This window comes from Convolutriloba macropyga, chromosome 15 (assembly GCF_964194025.1).
Source record: "Convolutriloba macropyga chromosome 15, txConMacr16.3, whole genome shotgun sequence".
NCBI classification, from domain to species: Eukaryota; Metazoa; Xenacoelomorpha; order Acoela; family Convolutidae; genus Convolutriloba; species Convolutriloba macropyga.
In genome coordinates, this window is record NC_134482.1 from 14,493,172 (window position 1) to 14,510,819 (window position 17,648).

Genomic DNA, 17,648 nt, shown 5'->3' on the forward strand with positions numbered 1-17,648 from the left:
AAAAAACACATAAAGCTAGCAAATGAGCAAATTTTTATATTTGAAGAAAACGTATCAACCTCTTGATATGTCAATCTATCTTTTACAACTGGAAATGTCCGTGCTGAACAATTTGAACTCAAATAGAAAGCTGAATATAATAAACAGAAATTAAGTCGCGATATTTATACTACCATAAAAAAGTAATAGTGAGAATACTATACAAGCCTGTTGACAATAAACAAAGGTCTGTATATATAGTGTACATTATTGACATCTTTACTTACAACATTAGTTAATTCTTCTAGCTATTTCTTGTCCGCAAATCCGCTTTGCTGAGAGTCCGTAATCCTGTCTTACGAATTTTTTGTGCGTTGAAAAGTTGGAAATTCGACGGAAACGTTCTCACATAATTTTTCCAACATGCTATCAGGTATTGAAGTCAGCGCAAGTAATAATCAATAAACATGTAAGATTAACAGCAGGATTTTTGTTTTGAATACCGATGCGATAGTAGACGCTAATATAGCTATAAGATCAACTTAAAAAAATGAAACGTGGGGCTTATGTACTATCAACGTGAAAATTAACGTTTTAATATGTAAGATGAATGCTAAAAATTAGGCATTAAGTTTATTAAATATCAAAGTAAAATAAACAATCAAGTGTTCTAAAGAACGGGCCACTTTTCTTTTCAACGCATCAACTTTTTATGTTACTAAAACTCAATGCATTAATGGATCTTGTTACATATTTTTTCGTTTAATTGCTGAGACCTCGGCCCGGACCTAATATCATCAATGAATGTTGGCTGAAGAATTGATTGGAGGTAAAAATTTTAAAAAAGCACAAGATTGTCCGAAAAATGAACACAAAAAAAAACAACTCAAATGTCGTTTTTATGGTGAACTCTCTGCTCAAAAAATTCAGCAGTTTAGAAACTTTCATTACCTTTGATGTAGTATCATAACTCTCAAAATACAAAAGGAGTCTGATCAGAGGTCATTTCGGTCTCGAAAGTCATAGCTCAATTTGGGTCTTGAGCTCAACCTGGGCAGATGAACATAAAAACTTACGCCTGAAGAAGAAGAAATGTGACACGCAACTAGTAGCTGTTAGAAGAAATTGCCAGTTGAGAATAGTCGCTCCACAGAAAGTAGATCCAGTCTTGATTCTGGCGAAGAAAGGTCGAGGGTTCTTAGTTTTGACCCCATTTATAATCAGACTGATAGACGGCTTTTTCAGTTGTTCTGACTGTTGAAATAAGTGGTGACTTGAGCATCAAACCAGTGAAAAAAATTAATTATTACAGAAAAGAATCCGTTATAGAAATTATAAAATTTTCTGAGGAAAAAAGTGTAATCACGAATTTTTCTATAGGTCTGCATTCTTCCAAAATCCAGATTGAATTTCATTGGCTACAATTTCAAATGTCGTATTTTTTAAAGTTTTGTTTATCACTGATTGAGATGCAGTGAATAATCAACCAATCATAATCCATCTATACCACGGTTGCATTTTTTTTGATTTCATTCAAGGATCATATTTGATTTCATACAGTGCATACTTGATTATTGTACAACCCCAGTGAAACGAAACTTGATACACCCTGCCACAGTCTTGATAAAACATGGGTTATTTTACCAAGATCTAGATAGAAAAAAAAACTCTTGGCACATCTTGGTAAGATCTCGCCATGATCTTATCAAGCAATATCAAGAAAATATCTTGATTAAACTTGCCAAGATCATGGTTAAACATGGCGCTATAAATTTCACTGTAATTGAGAGGCGTGAAAAGTTATCAAAGTGTTGTGATTGCTCTTTTCTTGGACATTATACTTTTAAGTTGCTCTTTTGAAGACTTTTCGCGGATCTTTTCCATTTGTGCCCCCCCAGTACGTTATGCTTCCCCCAGTTACAGAGCACGTGCCATTGCATAGTAAATCACTATGTAAAAATATTGCACGTGCGTCTGGGGGGTGCAAATAATATGCGCCCACTAAGCTGGGGGGGGGGCACAAACGGAAAAGATCCCTTTTCGCATTTAAGCAAACGTTTTTGTCCTTGGATTCTCGAATCCGTTTCTGTTGGTCATATAACAATAAAAAAACAATTCAAACCCCCAAACCATGTTTTGTAAGTCACTTCAACCCAATTTTTTACGGATTCCGGCACAAAACATCAAAAAATTATGAAAGGTGATAATCTTTAAACAAAAGAGGGTAAAATGGATCAAAGACGCTTTTCGGTTTAAAATTGACTAATACATTTTTTTCAAATTTACAATTACCATAAAACAATCACAGGGCACATTTATTTCAATGACAAAACACGAAATTAAATAATCAAGTAGAACTGTAGAGTCGTTACTTTAATATCTGGCGATTACTTTTATTATTTCTTAGAATAAAACTTTGAAGTCGTTTGTCCCCTGGTCTCGCTAATTGCAGTTATTTGGCCTATGGCCTTGATAAACTTAATATTTGATTTGAATTAGAGGAGCAAACAGCGATCAGAATGTAGTACTTGCTCTTTTCCTCAATATTATTTTTTTTAAATAGCAGTTTTCAAGATTTTTCTTATTTAAGCAAACCTTTTTGTCCTCGGATTCTCGAATCCGCTTCTGTTGGTCATATATCAAAAAAATACAATTCAAACCCCCCTAACAGTACTATTAAACTGTTGAAGTTTTGGTTTACTAATTCTGGACCTGTTGGTAATTAGTTCTATTGTTTTGTTGATTTAATTTCCGTATTTTTGCATCTAATCAAGATAATTCTGGCAGCTGCTTTTGCTACAGCCAGTTCCAATATAAATTGTTTTAATCTGAGAACACAAAATGCCTTTACCAGAGAACTTTAGGAGGATTACTGTCTTTTCGCTTTCGCTCATTGATTTTTCTTGTGCTAAATTTCTGAACACGGAGAACCGATTGCTGTATCTGTTTTCAGTTTTGAGTGTGTGCTCATTTTCTATGAATCTTGATTGAAAAATAATATGATCTGATTGATAGATTTTCTGCCAGACTTTTTATCCTTTAATTTTGCAAGTTTGTCTGAATTGATGCCTATTCTGTGAAAATAAAGTGTTCTTTCCAACAGGCAGTTTCTCTTGGATTAATTGATCGTTTTCTAAAGTTTTATTTGAGCTTTTAAATGTTTCAACTATATCCCCAAGATGTCGGGGTTTTCGATACTTTAAGTAAAAATTGATAAAAATAGGTTAGGTTGTCTGAATTCTCTAACGTTCACATTCAAAAAACAGAGAGCCGATCGTGAAGTCTGTTTTTGTTGATGATCGGTCCGCCTTTATAAAATCAAGGAAACAATTTAAGAGAGCCGTGAAGTACGGTTCCTTTCGAAAGTTTCAATCGGTTCTCATTTTCAGAAAGATCGGATTAGTATAACTCAAATTTCGCCTCCCTAGCTTTGTTCAATCTTTTTGGGCGGCAAGTTAATCCTGTTGCAATCAACTTCTCGAACTAAATAGAAGTTTTTAAATAGCTTGCTACGAAGTGGCCTTCAATAGTGTTAAATTGTCAATAAGTTATGGCTTTTTACAAGCTATAAATTAGCTCTTTCAGATGCCAAGATCTAAGAAAAAATTTTGCTGGAGTTGGTGGGAGCTTGCTTTCGCAGACTCCGTTTTCACAAATTCTCTGGGCTCTAGTGGACATAGAATACAAAAAATACCTAGTTCAATGTGGGAGAAAAACGAGCTGTCAATAGCAAAGGCTCAACAGATGGAAAAAGATCAACAGCAATCATTGGATTTTGTTGAGTATAAACTCCAGTTTTGTTGGCGATAACGATTCAAATTTTGATAGTTTTGGCGTAATCGCAAAAAACTAACCTTGAATTTGGTCACGTTGTACCTGGCGTCCTAGGTTATCTAGCACATCTACCAAAGGAAGAAATTGGTGGAAACGTTAATGATTTTTCGGTTGCATGGCATGAAAAAGCTTCTCAAATTATGCTAGGTCCGTTATCTTTTGTAAATTCATTTTGCGTTCTCAATTCCGTTTGTGTTCCTGATGTGAAACGCAAAAACATGGAATTGTCTGTGATATCCAAAATAGGTGTCAAAGCAGGAAAAGATATAATTGTATTCTACGGAGAAGTGCATTTTGGCGAAAACCGTATTTCTTGCCAGTGTGCTCATACAGAAAATAAAGGTTCAAATGTCCGGATGTATGATTTTTGGACTAGGTCAGGAAAAGAGCGCAAAACCACTATTTTGCCGCCCCTTACAAATTCATCAGCCTGCGCTGAATGTAAATTTCAGCTGACAAACGAAGAACCTGTCTTCCCTGAATTGCTGTCGAAACGAAGAAGAACACTCACTAAAGCAGTCAAGGGCAGTCAATTGTTTTTTTTCTAAAATTCAGAAGAAGCCAAAAATTAGCTCCAGATGGTTCATCGGATTGTGAGAGTTCATCAACCTGGTCTGATGATGCAGCTACGGAAAAATCTGCTGGAGATTTGTTCCCATTGTTTTAACATGCTGGAGGAGCTATAGCACCCGCTTTTGACGCAAATGAAGGCCAAAGTGACGAGATATGTGAACCGAAAAAACTTTTTAACTTCAACTCCAGAACTCAATAGCACTTATTCTGATTTTGAAGAGGTTAAGAATGCTCCTGATTTTAGTGATGAATTTGATTCGGGATCTGCCGGCAGCAACGAATCAGAAAGTGATAAAATTTGCGTTGATAGTCGTTTATCTGTGTCCAGTTTTCCAAATCGTCTAATTGAAATTGCTTCAACGCATAGTTTCTCAGATCGTGCTCTACGCGATGTTATAAAATCATTGCAGGAAGCGCTGCTACAGGCAAATAACGTCCCTCGTTTTCACTCGGTCCAAAAATTTTCAAATAGTAGTTCTTACGAAATGCGTAAAAAGGAGTTCCCAGAAGGAGTTGCCTTCTTCTTTGATATCAAGCATCAACTTGAGCATAATTTAGAACAAAATTTTGATGTTCTCAGACAAACCGAATATTGGTTTTCGCATAGCGATTTTAAGTTCTGCCGCACGTCTCATCCAAAAACTGTTAATCTCATTTTAAATTGCGATGGTGTCTAACCTTTCAATTCAACTAAGTTTGAACTGCATCCTGTTTGGTTGATGGTAGCTATTTTACCAGTCTCAAGAAGAGTCAAATACAAAAACATGATGCTCGTTTGGTTGTATGGTGGTTCACAGGAATCTTGCTTTGAGTATTTTTTCTCATTTTTGGAAATATTGATGGCTCAAATGCAGAATTCCTACGTAACATTTGATAAGACTGAGTATAAGCATCACGCATCGATTAGCTTGCTGGTCTTAGACATGGTTGCTAAACCTGCAAATATAAATCATACTCAATTTAAAGAAAAGTATGGTTGTCCTCGTTGTCTAGTAGCAGGAGAAACTGCTCATTCCCAAAAAGTTTGGATATATGAGTGGGATTCAGTTGCAGAGACGAGGAATTCTGCGGAGCGATCAAGGGATTTAAAGGTTGCAATGCTCACTGGTCGTGCAGTTTTTGGCGTGAAAGGTCTGCTTTATTATTCCTTTAGACAATTTGCAAAGTTCATTTAGAGATAAGTTTGCTAAACATTGTAAGTTAAATCTTGCCATAGCATTAATTCATCTTCTTTTCTGGGTAGGTTTCTGATATTGAAATTTCTTTAATATTATGCGTTTTTGATTTTTTTTGGTTTTGGATGCAAATTAAATTTCTCAGAAACATTGTGAAACTTTTGACTTAATTTTTAGCTTCCTCAAAATTCTTTCTTCGTTTCAGGGAAATCTTGCGTCGAGAATGTGATACATTTACTTGATTGCTTACCTTTCGACTACATGCATCATCGGGCGTTGCTTGGTGTTGTGCGGACGCTTCTATATAATACGAGTAAAGGATTGACGTCGAATAGAACCAGAGAAATACTTAATCAACGTCTGCTGAGTTTCCGACTGCCCTATCAGGATTTTTCTAGGCAGTTTAGAAGACTCCAAATGCTTAAATACTGGAAGGCATCGGAATTTTAATCTTTTTTATTTGGTTTTATGACTTTTACTGGTTGCGTCCATTACGAAGTGTTTGTTCATTTCGTTTTTTTGTCCTTTGCTGTTTGAATTCTTTTCGAGGAGCATGACGCCCCCTCAATAGTGCAGAAAGCAAAGGATTTGTTGCAAACTTTTCGTCAACGTCTTCCTGAAATATATGGTGAAAGCTCTCAAACTTTCGACATGCACGCTTTGTCTCACTTAGCCGAAGATGTAAGTTTTATTTGATTCTACTACCCCTAAAACTGACTCTTTGTTCAGTATTCTAACATAAATATAATAAATTGATAAGGTACTATTGACATATACTATCTTTTTCCGAAATGTTCTGAATTGTTTTGTTCAGAAATTGTAAAATTTTAGATTTCAATCCGCTTGTTTTAGATTTCAAGTTGTTTAATCGTTTTCAGGTTCATTCTTTCGGCTCTCTGGCTTCATTCTCTGTTTTTCCTTTTGAAGCAGCGCATCACAATTTGCTGAGGAAAGGTTCTCAATCTCTTTCTCCCAAGCAATTGACTGAGGTGATATGAAAATGTTTTCTTCAAGATTGGGACCGGAAGCGTGTTCCGAGAATGAATTTAAATGACTTCACCTTCAACGGTTCCTCCTTAAAAACGGTCAAAACATTCCTTTTGTTCATTCCAACCATCCATTTTATCCACTTGGAGACAGTAGTGTAAAATCCCGCAAACATTTAGTTTTTGATTCAAAAAATTACCATTGTCATGATGAAAGTTGCAATTATTTATTAGGTGAAACTGTTGTCATTTTGTGTGCTATCTTGAAGGAGAAAATCTGAGGTATGGTATGCTCCAAAGTATTTTGTTTGATATGACCAATCAAAGTGCTGTTATTGGTGTTGAAGAGTATGGATTCAACTACTGTGATTTTGCTAGTGGTTCATCAGACAGTGCTTTTAAAAATTGCTTCAATAGTTGCCTCAGTGGGTGTCACTTCTTTTGTCTCAAAAATTGGTGCTAAGCTAGATATTGTTTATATATCTCTAACACAGTTGGCCCATGTGTGTTGATCACTCAAAAACAAAATAAGTACTGCTTCAAACTGTGCAAAACAATTGAACCTGATTAATTTTCTTTTAAAATTTATTATTGTTTTGTTATTAATTTGTATGTTTTTTTATGTGATCATAAAAGTTGTCATTGTTTTGTTATTGTTTTGTATGTGTATGTATAAGACCAAAAATTATTGTTCCTGCCTCCTACGCTTTTGCTGCAAAAATGTGTAAAATAAAACGATCTTTTGCTATAGCTTGCCCAGGAAAAATTAATTTTTTCATGCGGAAATTTGCGAATTTCGCGAATAGCGAACTTTAAAATTAGGTCTTTTTCTTCGAGTCAAAAAATTGTTCATATTAAACCAAAATCGGCATAGAGTATCCCCTGAGTAGGTAGAGTTTAGAACAGAAAGAAATTTTGCTATTGCTTGCCTAGGAAAAAATCAGTCTTTCCTACGGAAATTTCCTATTATTTCCGAATAATTTTGAATAAATGTTTTTAAAAATAGGTCTTTTTCATTGGGTCAAAAAAATGTTTAAATGGAACAAAACTTGGTATGGAGTATCCCCTGTGTATGTGGAGTGTAAAATAAAATGACCTTTTGCTATAGCTTTCCTAGGAAAAAGTTAGTATTTCATACGGAAAATTGCAAATTTCGCGAATAACGAATTTTAAAAAAAAGTCCTTTTCATTTTGTCAAAAATTTGTCCAAATCGATCCAAACTCGGCATGGACTATCCCCTGAGTAGTTAGATTCTACAGCAAAAAAATAGTTTTGAGATGGCTCTTCTGCCTTTGTCTTGACACTAAAAAACGGTGTGTTGCCTACCGTTGCCTAACTTTAAAACTGAAATGATGACTAGTTTGTGTTTTGCTAATCCTGTGAGGTTGATTTATTGTTATGTTTCCTTTCTGACGTTCATGGCAATTTTTAGTTTGACAATGAGTTCACAGCTATTGATCAGTGTGCCTGTTGAATGTCCTGTTGATTGACGGAGTGGAGCGTCGAATACCTTTGACTCCAAATACAGAGTTTGAGTATCTTCTGACATGGATGACTGATTTCGGAATGAGTTTTGAGCAAGACGAGGCTTTATGTCCACTGATTTTAGTACTCGAAGACTACTGCGAAGGCACTATTACACAATGATATGCACGAGTCACCCACAAACTTTCTCAGACGCTACTTATTTTAATTGCTTGAATTTTCTGTCAGTATGTTTTATGACGTTGGCCAAAACTAATTGAATATGTGATTACAGAGAACACGGAGAACCGATCGTGGTATCTGTTTTCAGGTTTGCGTGTGTGCTCCTTTTCTATGAATCTTGATTGAAAAATAATAAAATCTGATTGTTGGATTTTCCGCCAGACTTTTTATCCTTTAAGTTTATCGGAATTGATGCCATTTCTGTGAATATAAAGTGTGCTTTCCAAAAAACAGTAGCTCTTTTTTTTAATTGATCGTTTTCTCAATTTTTTTTCGAGCTATTAAATGCCGATCAATGCCAAAAATTTTGTTTTATGTTTCCAGTACTATTAAACTGTTGGAGTTTTGGTTTACTAATGCTGGACCTGTTGGTTGTTAGATATATTGATTTGGTGATTTGAATTCCGTATTCTTGCATCTAATCAAGATAATTCTAGCAGCTGCTTATGCTACAGCCAGTTCCAATTTAAATTGTTTTAATCTGAGAAATAAAATGCCTTAATCAGAGAACTTAAGGAGGATTACTTTCTTTGCGCTTTCGCTCATTGATTTTTCTTGTGCTAAATTTCTGAACACGGAGAATCGATTGTGGTATCTGTTTTCAGTTTTGTTTGTGTGCTCATTTTCTATGAATCTTGATTGAAAAATAATATGACCTGATTGATTGATTGATAGATTTTCTGCCAGACTTCTTATCCATTAATTTTGCAAGTTTGTCGGAATTGATGCCATTTCTGTAAATATGAAGCGTTCTTTCCAACAGGCAAGAGCTCTTTTTTAATTGATCTTTTTCTCAATTTTTATTTGAGCTATTAAATGCTGTTCAATGCTGAAAATTTTGTTTTATGTTTCCAGTACTATTAGACTGTTGGAGTTATGGTTTACTAATGCTGGACCTGTTGGTTTTCAGTTATATTGATTTGGTGATTTAATTTCCTTATGTTTGCATCTAATCAAGATAATTCTAGCAGCTGTGTTTGTTACAGCCAGTTCCAATTTAAACTGTTTTAATCTGAGAAAACAAAATGCCATTATCAGAGAACTTAAGGAGGATTACTTTCTTTGCGCTTTCGCTCGTTGATTTTTCTTGTGCTAAATTTCTGAACACGAAGAATCGATTGTGGTATCTGTTTTCAGTTTTGTGTATATGCTCATTTTCTATGAATCTTGATTGAAAAATAATATGATCTGATTGATAGATTTTCTGCCAGACTTTTTATCCTTTAATTTTACAAGTTTGTCTGAATTGATGCCATTTCTGTGAAAATAAAGTGTTCTGTCCAACAGGCAGTTGCTCTTGGTTTAATTGATCGTTTTCTAAAGTTTTATTTGAGCTATTAAATGTTTCAACTATATCCCCAATGTGTCGGGGTTTTCGATACTTTAAGTAAAAATTGATAAAAATAGGCTAGGCTCTCTGAATTCTCTAACATTCAAATTCTAAAACAGAGAGCCGATCGTGGAGTCTGTTTTTGTTGACGTTTGGTCCGCCTTTATAAAATCATGGAAACCATTTAAAAGAGCCGTGAAGTACGGTTCTTTTTGAAAGTTTCAATCGGTTCTCATTTTCAAAAAGATCAAATCAGTGTTATCTTAGAACACGGGTTTCGCCTTATTGGGCCAAAAAGTTGTTCAAATGGAACTAAACTCGGTTTGAAGTATCCCCGGTGTTTGTGGAGTTTAAAACAAAGGTGTTATCTGTTTTCAGTTTTGAGTGTGTGCTCAGTTTCTATGAATCTTGATTGAAAAATAATATGACCTGATTGATTGATTGATAGATTTTCTGCCAGACTTCTTATCTTTAAATTTTGCAAGTTTGTCGGAATTGATGGCATTTCTGTAAATATGAAGTGTTCTTTTCAACAGGCAAGAGCTCTTTTTTAATTGATCTTTTTCTCAATTTTTATTTGAGCTATTAAATGCTGATCAATGCTGAAAATTTTGTTTTATGTTTCCAGTACTATTAGACTGTTGGAGTTATGGTTTACTAATGCTGGACCTGCTGGTTTTCAGTTATATTGATTTGGTGATTTAATTTCCGTATGTTTGCATCTAATCAAGATAATTCTAGCAGCTGTGTTTGTTACAGCCAGTTCCAATTTAAACTGTTTTAATCTGAGAAAACAAAATGCCTTTATCAGAGAACTTAAGGAGGATTACTTTCTTTGCGCTTTCGCTCGTTAATTTTTCTTGTGCTAAATTTCTGAACACGAAGAATCGATTGTTGTATCTGTTTTCAGTTTTGTGTATGTGCTCATTTTCTATGAATCTTGATTGAAAAATAATATGATCTGATTGATAGATTTTCTGCCAGACATTTTATCCTTTAATTTTGCAAGTTTGTCTGAATTGATGCCATTTCTGTGAAAATAAAGTGTTCTGTCCAACAGGCAGTTGCTCTTGGTTTAATTGATCGTTTTCTAAAGTTTTATTTGAGCTATTAAATGTTTCAACTATATCCCCAATGTGTCGGGGTTTTCGATACTTTAAGTAAAAATTGATAAAAATAGGCTAGGTTGTCTGAATTCTCTAACATTCAAATTCTAAAACAGAGAGCCGATCGTGGAGTCTGTTTTTGTTGACGTTTGGTCCGCCTTTATAAAATCATGGAAACCTTTTAAAAGAGCCGTGAAGTACGGTTCTTTTTGAAAGTTTCAATCGGTTCTCATTTTCAAAAAGATCAAAGCAGTGTTATCTTAGAACACGAGTTTCGCCTTATTGGGCCAAAAAGTTGTTCAAATGGAACTAAACTCGGTTTGGAGTATCCCCGGTGTTTGTGGAGTTTAAAACAAAGACTTTTGTTTATAGCTTGCGTTGGAAAAAACGTTAAAAATAGGTCTTTTTCATTGGGTCAGAAATTTGTTCAAATTGAACCAAACTCGGTATATAGTATCCCCTGTGTACGAGAGTGTATGATAAAAAGAATTTTTTGCTATAGCTTGCGCACAAAAAAGTTAGGTTCTCATACGGAAATTTCATATTATTTCCGAATGGTTCTGAATAGGTATTTTTTAAAATAGGTCTTTTTCATTGGGTCAAAAAGTTGTTGAAATGGAACCAATCCCTGTATGGAGTTTCTCCTGTGTATGGGGAGTGGAAAACAAAAAAACTTTTTGCTATAGCTTGCCTAAGAAGAAAGTTAGTATTTCATACGGAAATTTTCAAATTTCGCGAATAACGAATTTTAAAAATAGTTCCTTTTCATTGGGTCAGCAAGTTGTTAAAGTTGAACCGACCTCCATATAGAGTTTCCCTGTGTAGATAAGATGTAGGACAAAAAAAAATTTGGTACAGCTTGCCTACGAAAAAAGTTAGATTTTCATACGGAATTTCGCGATTAATTCAAATAATTAACTTTGAAATAAATAGTATTTTTGAATGGGTCAAGGAGTTGTCCAAATCAAACCGAACTCGGTATAAAGTATCTCCTGTGTAGGTTGAAAGTAGCGGGAAAGGAACTATTGCTATAGCTTGCCTAAGAAAAAAAATAGGTTTTCCATGTGGAGTATCCCCTGTGTAGGTAGAGTGTAGGAGAAAAAGAATCTTTGCTATATTTTGTGTCGGAAAAAATGGTTCTTCATACAAAAATTTGCGAATTTGGCGATTAGCGAATTTTAAAACTAGGTCTTTTGCGTCGGGTCAGGGAAATAATCAAATCAATCCAATCTTGGTATGTTTGCGATCATTTCCGATCATTTCCAATATTTGCGATCATTTCCAATATGCGATCATTTCCAATGCGATCATTTCCAATATTTGCGATCATTTCCAATATTTAGTTTCAAATATAGTATTTTTCATCGGGTCAAGGAGTTGTTCAAATCAATCCAAACTTGGTATGGAGTGTTTCCTGTGTAGGTAGAGTGTAAAACAAAAAGAATTTTTGCTATAGCTTGCCTAGGAAAAAAGTTCGCTTTTCATACGGAAATTTGCGAATTTTGCGAAAAACGAATTTTAAAAATAGGTCTTTTTCATTGGATCGGAAAGTTGTTAAAGTTGAACCGACCTCCATATAGAGCATCCCTATGTAGATAAGATGAGGACAAAAAAATTTTTTGGCACAGCTTGCCTACGAAAAAAGTTAGATTTTCATACGGAATTTTGCGATTAATTCAAATAATTAACTTTGAAATAAATAGTATTTTTGAATGAGTCAAGGAGTTGTCCAAATCAAACCGAACTCGGTATAAAGTATCTCCTGTGTAGGTTGAAAGTAGCAGGAAAGGAACTATTGCTATAGCTTGCCTAAGAAAAAAAAATAGGTTTTCCATGTGGAGTATCCCCTGTGTAGGTAGAGTGTAGGAGAAAAAGAATCTTTGCTATATTTTGTGTCGGAAAAAATGGTTCTTCATACAAAAATTTGCGAATTTGGCGATTAGCGAATTTTAAAACTAGGTCTTTTGCGTCGGGTCAGGGAAATATTCAAATCAATCCAATCTTGGTATGTTTGCGATCATTTCCGATCATTTCCAATATTTGCGATCATTTCCAATATGCGATCATTTCCAATGCGATCATTTCCAATGCGATCATCTCCAATATTTGCGATCATTTCCAATATTTAATTTCAAATATATTATTTTTCATCGGGTCAAGGAGTTGTTCAAATCAATCCAAACTTGGTATGGAGTGTTTCCTGTGTAGGTAGAGTGTAAAACAAAAAGAATTTTTGCTATAGCTTGCCTAGGAAAAAAGTTCGCTTTGCATACGGAAATTTGCGAATTGTGCGAATAACAACTTTTGAAAATAGGTCATTTTCTTAGGGTCAAAATCTTTCTAAAATTGAACCAGACTTGGTGTGGAGTATCCCCCTGGTACCTAGAGCCTAAAACAATACAAATTTTTGGCATGGTTTCCCTAGGAAAAGAGTTCGTGTTTCATACGGATGTTAAATTGTTTTAATCTGAGAAATAAAATGTCTTAATCAGAGAATTTAAGGAGGATTACTTTCTTTTCGCTTTCGCTCATTGATTTTTCTTGTGCTAAATTTTTGAACACGTATAACCAATTGTGGTATCTGTTTTCAGTTTTGTGTGTGTGCTCAATTTCTATGAATCTTGATTGAAAAATAATATGACCTGATTGATTGATTGATAGATTTTCTGCCAGACTTCTTATCCTTTAATTTTGCAAGTTTGTCGGAATTGATGCCATTTCTGTAAATGTGAAGTGTTCTTTCCAACAGGCAAGAGCTCTTTTTTAATTGATCTTTTTCTCAATTTTTATTTGAGCTATTAAAATCTTATCAATGCTGAAAATTTTGTTTTATGTTTCCAGTACTATTAAACTATTGGAGTTTTGATTTACTAATGCTGGACCTGTTGGTTGTTAGTTATATTGATTTGGTAATTTGAATTCCGTATTCTTGCATCTAATCAAGATAATTCTAGCAGCTGCTTATGCTGCAGCCAGTTCCAATTTAAATTGTTTTAATCTGAGAAAACAAATTGCCTTTATCAGAGAACTTAAGGAGGATTACTTTCTTTGCGCTTTCGCTCATTGATTTTTCTTGTGCTAAATTTCTGAACACGGAGAATCGATTGTGGTATCTGTTTTCAGTTTTGTTTGTGTGCTCATTTTCCATGAATCTTGATTGAAAAATAATATCATCTGATTGATAGATTTTCTGCCAGATTTTTTATCCTTTAATTTTGCAAGTTTGTCTGAATTGATGCCATTTCTGTAAAAATAAATTGTTCTTTCCAACAGGCAGTTGCTCTTGGTTTTAGTTGATCGTTTTCTAAAGTTTTATTTGAGCTATTAAATGTTTCAACTATATTCCAATGTGCCGGGGTTTTCGATACTCTAATTAAAAATTGATAAAAATAGGCTAGGCTTTCTGAATTCTCTAACATTCAAATTCTAAAACAGAGAGCCGATCGTGGAGTCTGTTTTTGTTGATGTTTGGTCCGCCTTTATAAAATCATGGAAACGTTTTAAAAGAGCCGTGAAGTACGGTTCTTTTGAAAGTTTCAATCGGTTCTCATTTTCAAAAAGATCAAATCAGTGTTATCTTAGAGCACGAGTTTCGCCTTATTGGGCCAAAAAGTTGTTCAAATGGAACTAAACTCGGTTTGGAGTATCCCCGGTGTTTGTGGAGTTTAAAACAAAGACTTTTGTTTATAGCTTGCGTTGGAAAAAACGTTAAATATAGGTCTTTTTCATTGGGTCAGAAAGTTGTTCAAATTGAACCAAACTCGGTATATAGTATCCCCTGTGTACGAGAGTGTATGATAAAAAGAATTTTTTGCTATAGCTTGCGCACAAAAACGTTAGGTTCTCATACGGAAATTTCCTATTATTTCCGAATGGTTCTGAATAGGTATTTTTAAAAATAGGTCTTTTTCATTGGGTCAAAAAGTTGTTGAAATGGAACCAATCCCTGTATGGAGTTTCTCCTGTGTATGGGGAGTGGAAAACAAAAAAACTTTTTGCTATAGCTTGCCTAAGAAGAAAGTTAGTATTTCATACGGAAATTTTCAAATTTCGCGAATAACGAATTTTAAAAATAGTTCTTTTTCATTGGGTCAGAAAGTTGTTAAAGTTGAACCGACCTCCATATAGAGTATCGCTGTGTAGATAAGATGTAGGACAAAAAAAATTTGGTACACCTTGCCTACGAAAAATGTTAGATTTTCATACGGAATTTTGCGATTAATTCAAATAATTAACTTTGAAATAAATAGTATTTTTGAATGGGTCAAGGAGTTGCCCAAATCAAACCGAACTCGGTATAAAGTATCTCCTGTGTAGGTTGAAAGTAGCAGGAAAGGAACTATTGCTATAGCTTGCCTAAGAAAAAAAATAGGTTTTCGATGTGGAGTATCCCCTGTGTAGGTAGAGTGTAGGAGAAAAAGAATCTTTGCTATAACTTGTGTCGGAAAAAAATGGTTCTTCATACAGAAATTTGCGAATTTGGCGATTAGCGAATTTTAAAACTAGGTCTTTTTCATCGGGTCAAGGAAATATTCAAATCAATCCAATCTTGGTATGGAGTGTTTCCTTTGTAGGTAAAGTGTAAAACAAAAGAATTTTTGGTATAGCCTGCCTAGGAAAAATGTAAGCTTTTCATTCGGAAATTTGCGATCATTTCCAATATTTAATTTCAATTATAGTATTTTTCATCGGGTCAAGGAGTTGTTCAAATCAATCCAAACTTGGTATGGAGTGTTTCTTGTGTAGGTAGAGTGTAAAACAAAAAGAATTTTTGCTATAGCTTGCCTAGGAAAAAAGTTCGCTTTGCATACGGAAATTTGCGAATTGTGCGAATAACAACTTTTGAAAATAGGTCATTTTCTTAGGGTCAAAATCTTCCTAAAATTGAACCAGACTTGGTGTGGAGTACCACCCTGGTACCTAGAGTCTAAAAAAATACAAATTTTTGACATGGTTTCCTTAGGAAAAGAGTTCGTGTTTCATACGGATGTTTGGGGAAAATTTGGGAATTTCTCGAATGACAAATTTTAAAAAATGGTCTTTTTCCTAGGGTCGAAAACTTCTTCAAATCGAACCAAACTCGGTATGGAGTATCCCATATGTATCTAGAATGTAACACAAAACGGATTTTTGTAATAGCCTGCCTAGGAAAAAAGTTAGTTTTTCATACAAACTTCAAACGAAACTTTTTGAATTTCGCGAACAACGAATTTTAAATATAATTTTTTATTGAGTCATATGTTTGTTCAAAACAATGCAAACTTTGCGTGGAATTTCCCTTTTGTAGGTAGATTGTAGGTGAAAAAATTTTCGCTATAACTTTTGTAGGAAAAAAAAATAGTTTTTCAGACGGAAATTTGTGAATTTCGCAATTAGCGAATTTTAAAAATAGGTATTTTTCGTCGGGTCAAGGAATTATTCAAATCAATCCAAACATAGTATGCAGTATCCTCTGTATAGGTAGAGTGTATGAGGAAAAGAGCTTTTGCTTTTACTGGTGTAGGATAAAAGTTGGTTCTTCATACGGAATCTTGTGAAGTTCGCGATTACGAATTTTAAAAATAGGTCTTTTTCATCGGGTCAAGGAGTTGATCAAATCATTCCAAACTTTGCGTGGAGTATCCCTTTTGTAGGTAGATTGTAGTAGAAAAAGAATTTTCGCTATAACTTGTGAAGGAAAAAAATAGCTTTTCAGACGGAAATTTGCGAATTTCGCAATTAGCGAATTTTAAAAATAGGTATTTTTCGTCGGGTCAAGGAGTTGTTCAAATCAATCCAAACTTGGCATGGAGTGTTTCCTGTGTAGGTAAAGTGTAAAACAAAAAAAAATTTTGGTATAGCTTGCCTAGGAAAAAAGTTAGCTTCTCATTCGGAAAATTGCGATCATTTCCAAAATTTAATTTTTAATTATAGTATTTTTCATCGGGTCAAGGAGTTGTTCACATCAAACCAAAAGGGTACGGAGTATAACATGGGTACCTAAAATCAATAACAAAAAAATTTTGCTATAAGTTGCCTACGAAAAAAGTTAGATTTTCATACGGAATTTCGCGATTAATTCAAATAATTAACTTTGAAATAAATAGTATTTTTGAATGGGTCAAGGAGTTGTCCAAATCAAACCGAACTCGGTATAAAGTATCTCCTGTGTAGGTTGAAAGTAGCGGGAAAGGAACTATTGCTATAGCTTGCCTAAGAAAAAAATAGGTTTTCCATGTGGAGTTTCCCCTGTGTAGGTAGAGTGTAGGAGAAAAAAATCTTTGCTATAACTTGTGTCGGAAAAAAATGGTTCTTCATACAGAAATTTGCGAATTTGGCGATTAGCGAATTTTAAAACTAGGTCTTTTTCATCGCGTCAAGGAAATATTCAAATCAATCCAATCTTGGTATGGAGTGTTTCCTTTGTAGGTAAAGTGTAAAACAAAAGAATTTTTGGTATAGCTTGCCTAGGAAAAATGTAAGCTTTTCATTCGGAAATTAGCGATCATTTCCAATATTTAATTTCAAATATATAGTATTTTCCATCGGGTCAAGGAGTTGTTCAAATCAATCCAAACTTGGTATGGAGTGTTTCTTGTGTAGGTAGAGTGTAAAACAAAAAGAATTTTTGCTATAGCTTGGCTAGGAAAAAAGTTCGCTTTGCATACGGAAATTTGCGAATTGTGCGAATAACAACTTTTGAAAAAAGGTCATTTTCTTAGGGTCAAAATCTTCCTTAAATTGAACCAGACTTGGTGTGGAGTATCCCCCTGGTACCTAGAGTCTAAAACAATACAAATTTTTCACATGGTTTCCCTAGGAAAAGAGTTCGTGTTTCATACGGATGTTTGGGGAAAATTTGGGAATTTCTCGAATGACAAATTTTAAAAAATGGTCTTTTTCCTAGGGTCGAAAACTTCTTCAAATCGAACCAAACTCGGTATGGAGTATCCCATATGTATCTAGAATGTAACACAA

General features: G+C 34.4%; 1 protein-coding gene across 1 annotated transcript in view; it reads right to left on the reverse strand.

Annotated features, from left to right (window-relative positions):
- The window catches only part of LOC142354389 (uncharacterized), a 58,221-nt gene that overhangs the window by 14,283 nt on the left and 26,290 nt on the right, over positions 1-17,648 (reverse strand). Inside the window, exon 2 of the mRNA XM_075406668.1 lies at positions 1,056-1,252. Coding sequence (XP_075262783.1) covers positions 1,056-1,252 — 197 coding nt within the window. The remainder of the gene's footprint in view (positions 1-1,055; positions 1,253-17,648) is intronic.